Below are 13,829 nucleotides of genomic sequence, written 5' to 3' on the forward strand. Positions count from 1 at the left end.
CAGAGTAAATGACAGTTTTGTTATAATATTGGCCCATGAATTATATTTCCTGTTACCTCATACTGCAAAGGCTGACCTCTGGAAGGTCATCTACCACAGTTGCTGTCTTTGGATTGTGCACAAAGGTTTACAGAAGAAAAAACAAATTTCAAACTTGCACCTGCCAGAACATTTAGTATTGAAGTGATATACGCAGCACCTCCTTATTTTGCCTGCGCTCTGTATTTGTATGTGCCCATCATTGATTCTGTACATACTGTATGGTATGCTTGGAGTGTATTATGGTAACACCAAAAAAAAAACAAAACACAAGAATGCTGTAAGTAGAGTAAAATTCATAAAACGCTTCTTTGTCTTAAGTTTGTAGTTCAATGCCCATGGTGGAGAGAGATCTTGAGAGAGTCCAAATAATAAGCAGTGAATTAGTCTCAGATTTAGAGGTGCTAATTCTCTTCCTGACTACATCATACTCAGCCGCACACCACACTGGTACCTGCCGGAGATCACAATCTGGTGACGCCAAGAGAATGTAGAAGTGTAACGGTTAGGATACTGCACCTTGATAACCTGTCAATAAAAATCATTAACAGTAGAGGTCAAGATTGCCCCCTTAGTGGTGTCTGGTGCCTATTTTGAATGTACCTGCAAAGTATGCAAACACAACTCTCACTTTTCCTATACATGGACCGAATTCCACAAGCAGCTGTAGCTTAAGCTTCTCATGCTTTTGTAGGGGCAGCATGGGGTATGCAGTCATAAATCAACAAATCACTTATAGACTGGATTGACAGCATCCTATGATGCCTCGCGTGTTTGTGCAAAAAAGAGCTGGTTTGTGATCATTTACTATAATTAACAAAAATAACTTGATTGAAAAGTTTTATGCAAATCAATGGGGTTATCTGTCCACAGAGGACTCTTCCTTTCTGTCCTGCCAACCTGACCAGACAGCCCATTCACCCCTGACCTTCCATTATAAAGGTATTTTGTCATGTCTTCCGGAACAGTAATCATTAATGATTTTTGGGAACAATGGGAAATGGATCTCTCAATTAACATTTTAGAAAAAGTATGAGTAAAATAGAATTATAAGATTTTATTCTGCATTATGTCTATGCCAAGCACATCCTAATTCAAATAACTGTTCATCAGTTATGCATATCTCTCCTTAAATGTACCCAGGGAAAGAATTTATTTTGGCACTCCCCTAGCATGACCACATTCTGGTCTTTTACTTTTAACTCGCTATCTGCTATTTTGCAAATAAGTAATGAACCAACTTCTTTCAGGCATTTTCCAAGATTATGTCCCACTAAACACTTGGCAGTCTGGTGCATAAAGTTTTGCAACCCTTCTCTTGAGACATGTTGGGATCACGCACTTCCATTGAACCTGGGATGTATTGCTTAAGCCTGAGAAGGCCCGATTTTCTACTCTTTTCTGAACTGATGCATTTTAGTCCACCTGGCAGCCATTTCTGGCTTATTTTCCAACAATCCAACCTTCACCACTCCCATCTTAACCTGTAAATGCACGACTGTCTTCTCTAAACATTTTTCTACTCTTATTATAATGTGCTCCCTTTTGCACTTTTTTCTTCTTTCTGCTGCCTTTTAACTCAATATCGTCACTTAGTTTTATGATTTAGTTATATAGTAATGTTTAGATATAATTCTTGCATTTTTACAGATTCCGTTTTTCTGCTGTTACTCAAGTGCTTTTTTGTTAATATGTCATAAAACTAATTTCCAAAATGTATAAATAAAATTTAGAAAACTGTAATATCCAACACCATACAATATTTTTGCCCAACCGGAAAAATCCGAATCAGCCATTGCTAATTTAGTGGAAAAGTGATGCTTCATCTTATCTCAAATTTTTAAAAAAACTGCCTAATTTTTTTACGAGGATCTGTTCAGAACCTCTTTTACGCTCTGTAATTGTAAAGTAAGCCTGCTGAGCCAGTGCTTCACTGTTTTATGTACTGTAACCTGCTGCTTTTTCCAGTATAAAGAACCGTTTTGGATGGGACTCTCTAGTTACAAAGCTGTCTTGTTCAGGTTAGGACTGAATGCTGAATTTCATGGATTGCTTCCAAAGCATACTATTCTACTCACCATGCTATTTTTCATTTGTTGGACTGAGTTGTGTTTTTTTAAATGTTTTCTTTCCATATAAAATAAATGAATTTAAAAACTAACATGTGAAGAAAACTTGGTACTCCTCAAAGATCACAATTTGATATTTGTATACTGGAGTGTTGGTGTCCTTGATTTGTTAGTGTGGGTGTCTGATTAATGGAGTGAATGATGTTAAAGGTCAGCCTCATGAGCAGCCTATCTTGAAGAGCAAAGCCTTTTTTCTCTTGTGCACCATAGCTATATTTGGTAAGGCAGGCATCCACTGTTTAGTTACTGAATTTGTATCAGATTTGGAGGTTTGACCTCTAACTGTGCATTTCTCCCAGTTTATTGTAGAATACAGCAGTGTATCTTAAAACTAAATATTTCAGTGTCTTTTGAAATTAGCTTGAAATGCTGAGTCCAAACAAATCTGACTGCCTTGTCAAATATCATCATGGAGAAACTTGACAGTATTATGACAAATTGATTGTGGAGCACATCAAATAAAAACTTCTAAACAAGTTAAAAACGTTTGTCTTTAGTAATAGAGTTTTGGGAGCTCAAGGCATTTTTAGAAACAATAAAAGAAATGTTTCCTACAAAGAAAAGCTTTTATGGCCAAGATTCTTGGACCTACAGTGCACATCAGAGTAAATCTGGGATTGAGATCTTTGTGAACATCACCATATCTTTTCTTCTTCAAACGTCAAGCCATTGTTATACAGCAGTGTTCCCCAACAACCTTTGTGGTGTCATGAACCACGTTTTCATATGCCAGTGTCTTTGTGACCCACCAGTGATTTTTGCATGATAGTTTAAGAGGGAGGGTGGGGTTCTCCCCCTCGGAGAGTCGGGTGTGATTACTAGAGCCTCAGAACATTAGATGAATCAAGCACAGTTGTCAATGCCTTTCTTCATTGGTGAAATGAGCACAGTCATCAGACTGGGGGGTTGGGGAGGTCATCCAGGACCAGCCGCAATCCACCTACGATGCTGCCGCTGTGAATTGAAAGCGATCATCAAACCAGTGGATGAGGTTTCATCTGAGGTTGTCCGCAATCATCCTGCAATGCTGCCTCTGTGAGTCAAGCACATTCGTCGGATTGGTGAGATTTTTTGCCTGGGGTTGGCCATTGCCCACCTGCAATGCTGCCATGGTCCACCAGTGGGCTATGGCCCACAGGTTGAGAAACACTGTTAGACTGTGTTCATTATAGCATTTAATGCACTTGTATAAACAGACAGATATGTTAATGACATTTAACTACCATTATTCCTAAAATACAGAATATAGTGTCCAGAAGTTTTGAAATAAACTGATCACAGACGCTGATGTTGTCCAAAAAGACTTTTTGCTTATGACTCAAGGTTGAGAGTGGCCAGTTGAGCTTGTTAACGTCATAGCACTTTCTGGAGTCTTCACGTTTGCAGATATATAAAAATACTATATTAGGATATGACAAATGAGAAATTAATTACCCAGACTATTGCTTCTAAACCTTTAGCTGTCCATATCTAACAGATTATTAAGGCCCAAATCTCCTCACTTTAGTGTGTCTAGGTGAAAATGTAATCAGAGTAATATAAATAGTTTCCTTTTTTTAAATTTATTTATATCACCATGCATTGAAAGAATTGATCGTGTTCTGCAAATTGTATTATTTTTCCTCTTTTTTTTTTTTTTTAAGTGTAGCTCCTTCAAAAGAGAAGAACATACATGGTCAGTAGCATCACTAGGGTTGGTCTCACCCAGTGCTTTAACTAAGACCGGATTATGTCCCCCCACAGGCCCCTGGGTGACTTGATGAATAGAGCCCCTTAATAGCGAATTGATTATACTTTAAACAATGCAGCGTATGGACACCTGGCCCTTTAATACAGTGTGGTCATTCCCATTGTTAACGTGATCATTTCATTGACACCGAGAGAGGGTGTTGGGGGGCCCTTGGTGATGTCAGCCCAAAACACTGCACAGAAAGTTTATAGACAGTCATTTGGGTGTCACCTGGAGCAGTACGCATTCTGCTAGTGACATCACTGCATCTGGTAGAAGAATAAAGCATGCAGTAGAAGCCCACTGTATTCTCAAATTCTTATTATCTTACATTATTTATCTTTTATTTCTGCTTGGAGGCTACATGTAATGAATGTATGGGCTTTGTTTAATTTCATTGCTTCTCTGTAGATGGTGGTGCACTTCTTTCAGTTATTTTCCAGCATTGTCAAATAGAATCTTAAAAGTCATGTGTTTCTTTGCTGTCTTGTCCGGTGGTCTTGGTTAAAGACGATGTGAAACAAGTAGAGATACGCTTCCTGAGTGGAAGTATTAAATGACTGGCAAAGTGAAAGAGGCTCATTAGTCAGTTTTCTACTGTATGTAAATATATTCATGTTAAAATGACAAACCATCAGCACTGTGCTGGATAAACAAGGTTACTGAAAGTGATGCTGGGATAGTCTCCATCTTCCATAATCCAGAATTGAATTAAGCAGAATTGAGAATGTTAAAAAGGCTGAAACAAAATCTTTATAGATAGAGAAATTGTCAAGCAAACAAACAGCTTATCTCAATAACAGGGGCACATTACTATGCAAGCTTCTGTCTTTATTAAAATATAACCCAGAATTCTCATTTTCTTCACTCATATCATGACATTGGAATGTTTTCTGTAAATTGGAAAAAAATGTTGCACTACATGCACTTTTCCCCCATCTGGTTGTTCTGCAGCAGTTTGCTAATCACATGTCTTGGCTGTAAAATGTTTCTTGGCTGTCATTTCTCATATCATGTGATCTTTGCTGAGTTTAACCTTTGAAATAATTTTTTTTATCTTTGATACATGTAAAATTGATGTCTGTGACAGAAAGTTGGTTGTGTTTATTAATGTTAGCAAATAAAATATATTATTAAAAGTTCCTATGAAAGAGTTTTGGAGCATATTTAAACCCTGCATTTACAAACATTCCATGTTGTTTTGGAAGTACCCGAGTATCAAGTAGGACCTCAGCTAAGAGTAAAATAGAAAATTGTTCTGTGCCCTGAAAACAGTGAGGTCTATTGATGCAAAAGCTTGGTAGTCATGCTTGTATGAGAAGTTACTGACATCCATAATTGCCAGTAGCTACTCCATTGTATCTTGCAGTGCCATTAAAAGAAGATCTTGCTTCCTGTAACCAAGGGAAGATGTTCACTTGTTCCAGTGTTTCACAGCTTTTCAACTCTCTTAAAAAATAAAGGTGCCAGAGTGGTTCTTCAGAGCAGTGGCATAGGGGAACTATTTTTGGCTCCCAAAACACCCATCCATATGCAGGTTCCAGAAAGAGACATTTATTTCTTTTGATCTGTAACAGGCTTCATACAGTGAAAAACTATGAATAGATGGCAACAGATTTGTGAAATCCCAGTGGCTCATAATTTAAAAAGGGCTCTTCATAAATATGTCTAGTAACACAGGCTAAGTTCAGGTGTTCCAAACCTGTTAGTATTCTACACCGTACCATGCATGAAAGGTTTTTTTTCCCCTACATATTAGTACGTTTTTCAAAACACAAGGAACCAACTTCATATACAAAGAACCCTTCCAAGAATTAAATGGTGCTTGGTCAAGCAGTGGCTCTATGCAGAATCATATAACCCAGTAAAGAACAGTAAAGTAGAGTTGGTGAAGGTTGTTATATGGGTTGGAGACGGTGACACTGACCAGAAAGCAGGAGACAGAGCTGGAGGTGGCAGAGTTAAAGATGTTAAGATTTGCATTGGGTGGGTCGAGGATGGACTGGATTAGAAATGAGTACATTAGAGGGTCAGCTCAGGTTGGACGGTTGGGAGACAAAGTCAGAGAGGTGAGATTGCGTTGATTTGGACATGTGTAGAGGAGAGATGCTGGGTATATTGGGAGAAGGATGCTAAGGATAGAGCTGCCAGGTAAGAGAAAAAGAGGAAGGCCTAAGCGAAGGTTTATGGATGTGGTGAGAGAGGACATGCAGGTGATGGGTGTAACAGAGCAAGATGCAGAGAACAGGAAGATATGGAAGAAGATGATCAGCTGTGGAAACCCCTAACAGGAGCAGCCAAAAGAAGAAGAAGAAGAGAACCATAAAGTGTCATTAAAGAAGCATTATTTTTAAGAGTGTACATTTTGCAGTTGCCTTATTTCACTGTGAATTGTAGTGGACGATTGAAGCATGCTTCTGAGGCCCTGCTGTTATGGGTGGGAGGATTAGGAGCCACATTTCATGCTTTATCTTGAACACATACAACCACTTTGCCTGCAAGTCCCCCATGCCTCCAATGGCACCAGTTAGCTTTTTATCAAGGCTATCAGCTTTAAGTCTTGCTGGAAAATTTTGTTATCAGTAGCAAAGCTGATTTATCCTTCCTGTCTTCATCTTTTTAGTGATATATAATCAGCATAATATTTAGTTGTTAGCCCACTGCAAAAGTCAGTTGTAAGTTGTAAGAGCATTGGCTGAAGCCTGGTTTTCAATACCTGCATCTTCACTGTAAAATCTGTAACCATATGGTGGGCACGTCTTTGAGGTGACATGTGGAACTCTAGCTGTTAATTTATTAGCTGCAGAAAAGCCTTTTCCATCAACCACATTAGTAGCATGTCTTGTTCTGTGATAGTTGTACATGCATGCCACATAATGTGATGTTAATTTTATGGTATGATGTGGTGGGTTGCTGCAGTCTTGCTTTGCAAATGGGCTTGTTTTGTATGTGGTAATGCATTTGAGCTTCAGCATTACAGCAAACCTTGTCACCTAATTCTTCAAAGTGATCCCAAACTGATCAAGGTTTGGCATGTCTGTTCTGCTTCTTCATGTAAATCGATCTGACTTGTAGATTAAATACCACCCTTATCTGTCTATTTAATTAAACAATCTGTTCAGTTATACATTTTTTTATCAGGCATTTCCTTCCAGCAAGGAAATGACATTTTCTAGCACTAATTCTTTTCAGGATTGGATCGAACAGTGGCCTGACTAGTTTTGTCTCATTTTTGAAACATTATGCATTTTATTGTTCTCTTTCTTTATATAGTCTATCACTATCAGGGGGGTATCATTGTATCGCCATTTTTTCTTTTTGTTTTCCTATGGTTTGCACCATTTTGTGTGGTTGTTTTAATGAGAGCCACCATTTTGTCTATCTTGTCACTATTATGCTGCATGCTCACTAAAGAGTATTTAATTAAGAAAATTCTGGTTTTGACTTTTAAGTTCTTGCTTGTGTATTAGTTTTGATTAAAATATATGATATGTTATTGTCTTCACTCATCATCCATAATAAGGTAAAATTACATGTTTTTTTTTGTTATTTTTGCAGTTGCTGGACATAAACTGGACAGGCCTTACAAATATTTTGGACATTCCAGGACTTAAGTAAGTAATAACAATAAAACAAAAATGTTGATTTCTTACTGTCCAAGATTCAAGCATCACTTGCCAGAGATGATCAAGGGTTATATCAGATTAAACAGTACTGCTTATTAAATTCCATTGGGTTTCCTTGTTATTTTAAAAATGTAACTGCCAAATAACATGGAATGACATGTTCAACACAATAAAAGCAAAAATAAGTACAATTTGAATTGAGAACAATGCTCTAAAAAAACACAAAAATGAACAATCAAAACACACACTACTTGTGAAATGTTTTAGAAGAACACCATTTTCCCAATTTTAATTGAAATTTCAAGCATTCCAAGCCCAGTGAATAACCTGAAATGGTACAAAAGTTGGCAATACACTGTCAGAGGTTAAAACAGTTTAGGTTTTTTTTGTGTTATACAAAACAGTCCATTTCGGTGAGTAAGTAATAGGTTAACAACGTTTAGCTTTTATGCAGCAATGGATGTTAATCAAGCCCTTAAAGTTGATGCACAGTTCCTACAGCTGTCTCAACTTTTGCTGATTACTTATAAACCCTCTGTCTGTATAAAAGTAGTGCTGGAACAAACTGTGTTGCCACACCGTCTAAAGCATTAATTGGACCATATTGCACTGTATATTGCTGTCATAATGATGAGAAAAGGCCAATAAACAAAGGAAACCAGATGGGTATTTAACCCTTAAAAGTGTAGGTCCTTCCTTTAGAGAAATACCAAAGAAAGCCAAGATGTTAGTCAGTACATTGTCCTACACCATCAAGTGGAACTTATAAACTGGAGGAAACTCTGACAGGAACCGGTCTGGAAGACCCAAAGCCACAGAAGAACAGAATCTGAAGACAAGTATCTGAAAGTCAACAGCTTGGGGGATAGGAGCCTCACAGGACAATGGTCACAGTAGGCAACAATGTTCCCTCTAAGCTGAGCGCGTGAGCGATCGCTCACACGAATTCAGAGCGTCACTCATACTTCCCGCACGATCGCTCATTCCGATGGCGTCGTTCGTACTTATCGCACGATTGCTCACTCCGACCGTTGGAGTTGGTGCTCATAAATTTTTGGCTTAAACAAAATGTCGCTCATAAACAATGTTTTTTGCTCACTATATGCTACTCCTTAGAGGGAACATTGGTAGGCAAGTGTCATTTGTCAACTATGAAGTGAAGATTTTCATTTGCAGGTTTGACATGATAAGTGGCAGTAAGAAAAACATTGTTAAAATTGTAAAATAGGAAAAAGAGGCCTGCCTAGGTCAGGAACCACTTTTAGTGTCAATGTAGTCTGATATTAACATATAGGACAAGTAAACATTTAGAAATGTGAATACTGCACAGCTGTTGAGATGTGCTTGAAGCTGTTGACTCTCAGAAACTTGCCCTCTTAGTCTGTTGTGGCGTTGGGTTTGCCAGACCTGTTCCTTTCAGAGATTCCTCCAGTTCCTAAATTTATTTTGATTGTATAGGAATCTGTACTCACTGACACCTTGCCTTCATTGTAATTTCACTAAAGGAATAATCTACACTTTTAAGGGTTATAATGGCCTGTCTGTCTTCCTTTGAACATAAGAAGTCTGACAAACAAGAAGAGACCATTCAGTCCATCAGGCTTGTTTGTTTAGATAATTGCCAAGCTGCCCCATCATTTCATGCAGATGCTTCTTGAGGGTTGTCAAGGTTTCTGCTTCAACTACATGCCTCGGTAGTTTGTTCCTGATTCCCGCAACACTTTGCGTAAAGGAATGCACTTCCCCTTAACTTCTACTGGTGTTCTTCAGTACATAATTCACTGTTAAGTTAAAAGAATTCTCCTAGATACACTTCATCAATGCCTTTAAAAATTTTGAAAACCTGGATTAGGTCCCCACACAGTCGTCTCTGCATGAGACTAAATAGATTTAATTCCCTGAGCCTTTCAGAGTATGACATGTCCTTAAGTCCTGGGGAGGACCAGATTGCTCTCCCTTGCACAGCCTCAAGTGCTGCAATGTCAGTTTTGTATCATGGCATTTGTTAATTGCCTTTTTCTCCCTGTTATTATAGCCATATGCAGTGCAGCTTGGCCAACTAATGCTTCAGAGGCCATAGCAACACAGTTTGTTTCAGCACTGCTTTTATACAGACAGAGGGTTTGTAAGTAATCAACAAAGTTGGGACAGCTGTAGGAATTGTTTGCATCAACTTTCAAGGCTTTTTAACTTCCACTGCTACAGAAACGCCGTAAGTTGTCATCTCCTTACATGTTCAAAGAAAATGGTCTTTTTACATAAATGAAAATTATATTATTTTTCAGTTTTTTAAATCTATGGTTTACCTTTTACATTTGCACAATTTAAGGTTGTTCAAATAGTGTCATTGCCCTAACTTAAAAAAAAGAAAAAAAAAAGGAAGCGCACAGCTGAGACACAGAAGGGAAGTTCTTAGATTTCTACACTTGGAGCCAGGCATGTGCTCAGATGGTATGGTGGTGTGTATTTTGATGGAGTATCTTAGACTAGAGGGGTGGTTGCAATATCTGGCATATATGCAGAAAGAACTCTGCAACACATTTTAGGAATGCAATAAGACTTCGAAACATGCACAGGTGGTCGCTATATGGTTGAAAGCGCAGGGTTAATGGTACAACTCTAATCTTTTTCACTGCGAGTCTATGAGTATGGGAAGAATTCCTGAACCTTTCAGAGGAGTCACTACTCAGTATTTTTCTTGATCTGTAACAAATGAGGGGCTTATAAAGTGACTGTAGAGACTCTGCAAGGGCATTCAGCCTAGGAGTAATCCTTAGTACGGGACATCAGATGGTAGCACAGCTAGGAGGAAACTGGAGCTTTGGAAGGTAAAGACCCTACAAATGTAATGTGAGTAGAGGGTTTGAAAGGGCACACTGTGCCAGGGATAGATGAACTTTTGAGTGAGATGGGAATGAATGATGGAGATCCCTGCTAGGGGAGCCTTTATAGGAAAGGAGGATGTGGCGGTGAGAGATTTTTTGTGAGCACAGAAAAGCAGCTAGTCTGATTTCTCCTCCCAGTGTAATTAAAGTAAAATTCATTACTAAACTGTGCAGCACTTAAATAACTGGTCTTTAGTTTTATCCAGTGTCATTTTTATGTTTTTCTTTTAAGAATGTATGGTGACAGTGTGGTTTGTGCCCATTGCTTCCAGGCTTAGCTTAACTACCTTGTAAACTAAACAGGAAAATTGTATTAGTGGACATAGTTATGCTACTAATTTTGTTTTTATTGTTGTCAAATTACTGTAGAGTATCTTATACCTTTGCAGCAGGTAAAGCTTGGTTTGACTGGATTGGTTTATATGTTCTTCACGTTTCTTCTAACAGTCCATAGACATGTTTTTAGGCTAAATATTTATTCCGATGTGGCCTGGTGTGAATGGATGAAGATGTATATATCTTGTGAATGCATCCCATCTAGACTTGGTTCCTGCTTTATTCAGCTCCAGCTTTCCATGATCCTGTGCTGCAATAGTAAGTTCAGATCATCCAAGGACAGATAAATGGACATGATTATAGATAGCTTTTATATTCACTCTTGCTAGTGGTTTGAAGGAAGTGAGAGTTGTGTATTTTTCTGTCTAAGATGGAGTGTTTAAGAACAGTTGAGGTCAGGTGATGCAATTAAGCAGAACGGGAGAGATTAAGATAATAATCGCAAATTTTACTACCCTAATGAGAACAAAAAAAGCAGAGGCCCAACTAACAGTCCTGGACATTCCAAGACATTTTGGTTTGTCCATCAGGTAAATCATCAATTTTAAGTACCTTCTTTTTATCAGTATAAGGTGACATGAATCTTATTGTGGTGGTAAAGGGCTTAAGGGTGAACAAGTCTGTGATAGGATACCAATCCATTAGAGGACACACTCTCACATACAGCCACACTCTCTCATTCACTTTGAGCAAATTTGTAGTCAACGATTAACCCATGAGGTGTTGTATGGAAGGAGAATATGGTTAGCAATTTGCCTGATAAGGACAGAAGGGGTCTAAGTGATCTTACAACACAATTAAGGATAAGACATTTCCACCTGCTTTGTGACATCCCTGGCCAGTTAAAATCTGTTGGCCTCCCTGGAGGATGTCTCTTCTACTCATTGGAGGACTACATTTTCTGACATCCTCCTGCTGGAACTGTCTGTGCTGCGACTCAGTAGAGCATCCAGTGCCAAAATTCCCACATAGCCTAATCCAACCAGGTACCTCACGGTACTTATATGACAGTCTTGTTTATAATGCCGAGTTTGTGAGCTGATAACTCACCTGGAATAGGTGACCTGGAGGCTGGTGTGACCTTGTAGGTAGTGTGGTGTAGTGGTTAAGGCTTTGGACTGCAAGCCCTGAGGTTGTAGGTTCAAATCCTACTACTGACACTGTGTGACCCTGACCAAGTCACTTGACCTGCATGTGCTCCAATTGGAAAACCAAAAAGAAATGTAACCAATTATATCATAAATGTTGTAAGTCACCTTGGATAAAGGAGTCGGCCAAGTAAGTGAATGTAAATGTAACTGAACTTGCTAATGGCCAGGTGGCTGCTGGTCATTAGCACATAAGTTCCATTACATCTTTCTTTTAGTGTTTCTCTTTGCCTCTTTTATTCCATTTTGAGTCATTCTTTTCCTAGTCCTCTGCCCAGTGCAATGTTGCTCATGTTATGTTTTTGCATTTTGTTGTTAACTCAGAGTTGGGTTGGGATGGGTTGAGGGAAAGGGCTGTTAATGCGTTTGTTCTTCATTTCTTTCTCTTTCGTAACACAAAGTAATGCTGTTGTGTGTTCTTTTTCAAAATATTAAAAATTTGACATTAGCCCATCAGCATATCTTTGGACTATGAGAGAAAAAACCTCATATAAGCACAGGCGTAGTGTTCTAAAAAAGACACTCAATCTGTCCAGCTGCCAGTCGACCTTGAGTTGTTTTAATAGCTTCCAAAAACAGCACAGCTGGCAGTGGAAACCTATTGTTCTTTGGAAGTTTTATTTTCTACTTTTGGTTCTGTTTCAGGAAGAATCTTTCATAACCTACAATGTCCTTCATCAGTACCGGTCAAGTGAAGTCAAAGTTTCTTTTTTTGCTTTAATACGCCAGTAGTTTGGCTTGCAGATGAAAAGTATAGTTTATGGGTATTTCTATACATGTTTGAGTTCATGTTTTAAAATAAGTATTTGGCTTCACTATCCTAATACTACGTAAGCCTGACTGCAGGTCACAAGCTACAGTATGTTCACTGCCTTCATTTTCAGTCTTCTTTGGACACTTTATGACTTCATCTGCTGCAGATGTCACTTGAAGCCTGTACAGTTTGTATTATAAGTAAGAGTAGGAAGCAAAGAGTCAAGTGTCATTCTTTTGATAGAATCCAGTTTTTGCCTCAAACAAGCAATTAGTAAATATATATAATATATATATATATATATATATATATATATATATATATATATATATATATATATATATATATATTGTACTCACAGAGTTCCAATCTTCTGGGCACCAATTGGCCATGCCAAGAAGCAACAGCATGGGATAGGTTTGCTCCATTGGAACATCTTTTTTGTTTCCATTCGATCTGTTTTCTTCCATCAAGAAGACAGAAACCTCTTGTAAATAGTAATAAATCTTTCATTATTATGATTTCATAGGGTCTCATGTATTTTCTTACTTCTTTACACTTTTTTTTTTGACTCATCACTGCACCTCGTGGCTAATTGCACATGCATTCAACTGGTATAAAAAAATAGCCATACAGTACAATAATATAAGTATTATATATTTGACAGCAAAACTCCTAATATTCTCAGTATGATCAGCTAATTTACTCCTCAAATGAAAATACTACCTTTTTTTTTTTCTGCGCATGTGGTTTTGGTGCAAATCTGTTTGGGGACTGATTGGATAGTAATATTATGCATCCATGAAGCAGGATCAGACAGCAACCTAAAATCAGAGGTAGAGTACACTTACAGTATATATTCGTGAAACTTCAGTGCATGACTGCTGCAGCCCTGTGATGTCACACTGGCCTTGCCAAGCATTGTTGGGTGCTGGGGAAAAAAAATATCTAAGATGGCTGCACTGTGAATTTCCAGGAAAATATTCTGCGAACAAGGTGACTGGCGAATACAGCTATTTGCAGAAACAAATTGTCAAATTTTACCATTTAACACTAATTATTACATGAAATTTACAATAGAATTCCATGACTTTGTATCTTATAAACCACTGTAAAGCATATTGATATGACCGTCATTGTGTCTGTTTCTTTAAATTCGTGCATAACTGAAGTTGAACAAATG

General features: G+C 38.1%; 1 protein-coding gene and 1 non-coding gene across 4 annotated transcripts in view; both read left to right on the top strand.

The window, feature by feature from the left end:
- Nucleotides 1–13,829, top strand: part of esyt2b (extended synaptotagmin-like protein 2b) — a 256,271-nt gene that overhangs the window by 140,230 nt on the left and 102,212 nt on the right. For all 3 annotated transcript variants that reach the window (XM_051929061.1, XM_028804139.2, XM_028804140.2), the window contains exon 7: nt 7,456–7,511. In XM_051929061.1, the coding sequence (XP_051785021.1) occupies nt 7,456–7,511 (56 nt within the window). The remainder of the gene's footprint in view (nt 1–7,455; nt 7,512–13,829) is intronic.
- LOC114654010 (U6atac minor spliceosomal RNA) lies at nt 11,465–11,588 on the top strand. The gene has a single exon (XR_003716656.1). It is a non-coding gene; the product is annotated as a U6atac minor spliceosomal RNA (small nuclear RNA).

Source organism: Erpetoichthys calabaricus, chromosome 6 (assembly GCF_900747795.2).
Source record: "Erpetoichthys calabaricus chromosome 6, fErpCal1.3, whole genome shotgun sequence".
NCBI lineage: Eukaryota > Metazoa > Chordata > Cladistia > Polypteriformes > Polypteridae > Erpetoichthys > Erpetoichthys calabaricus.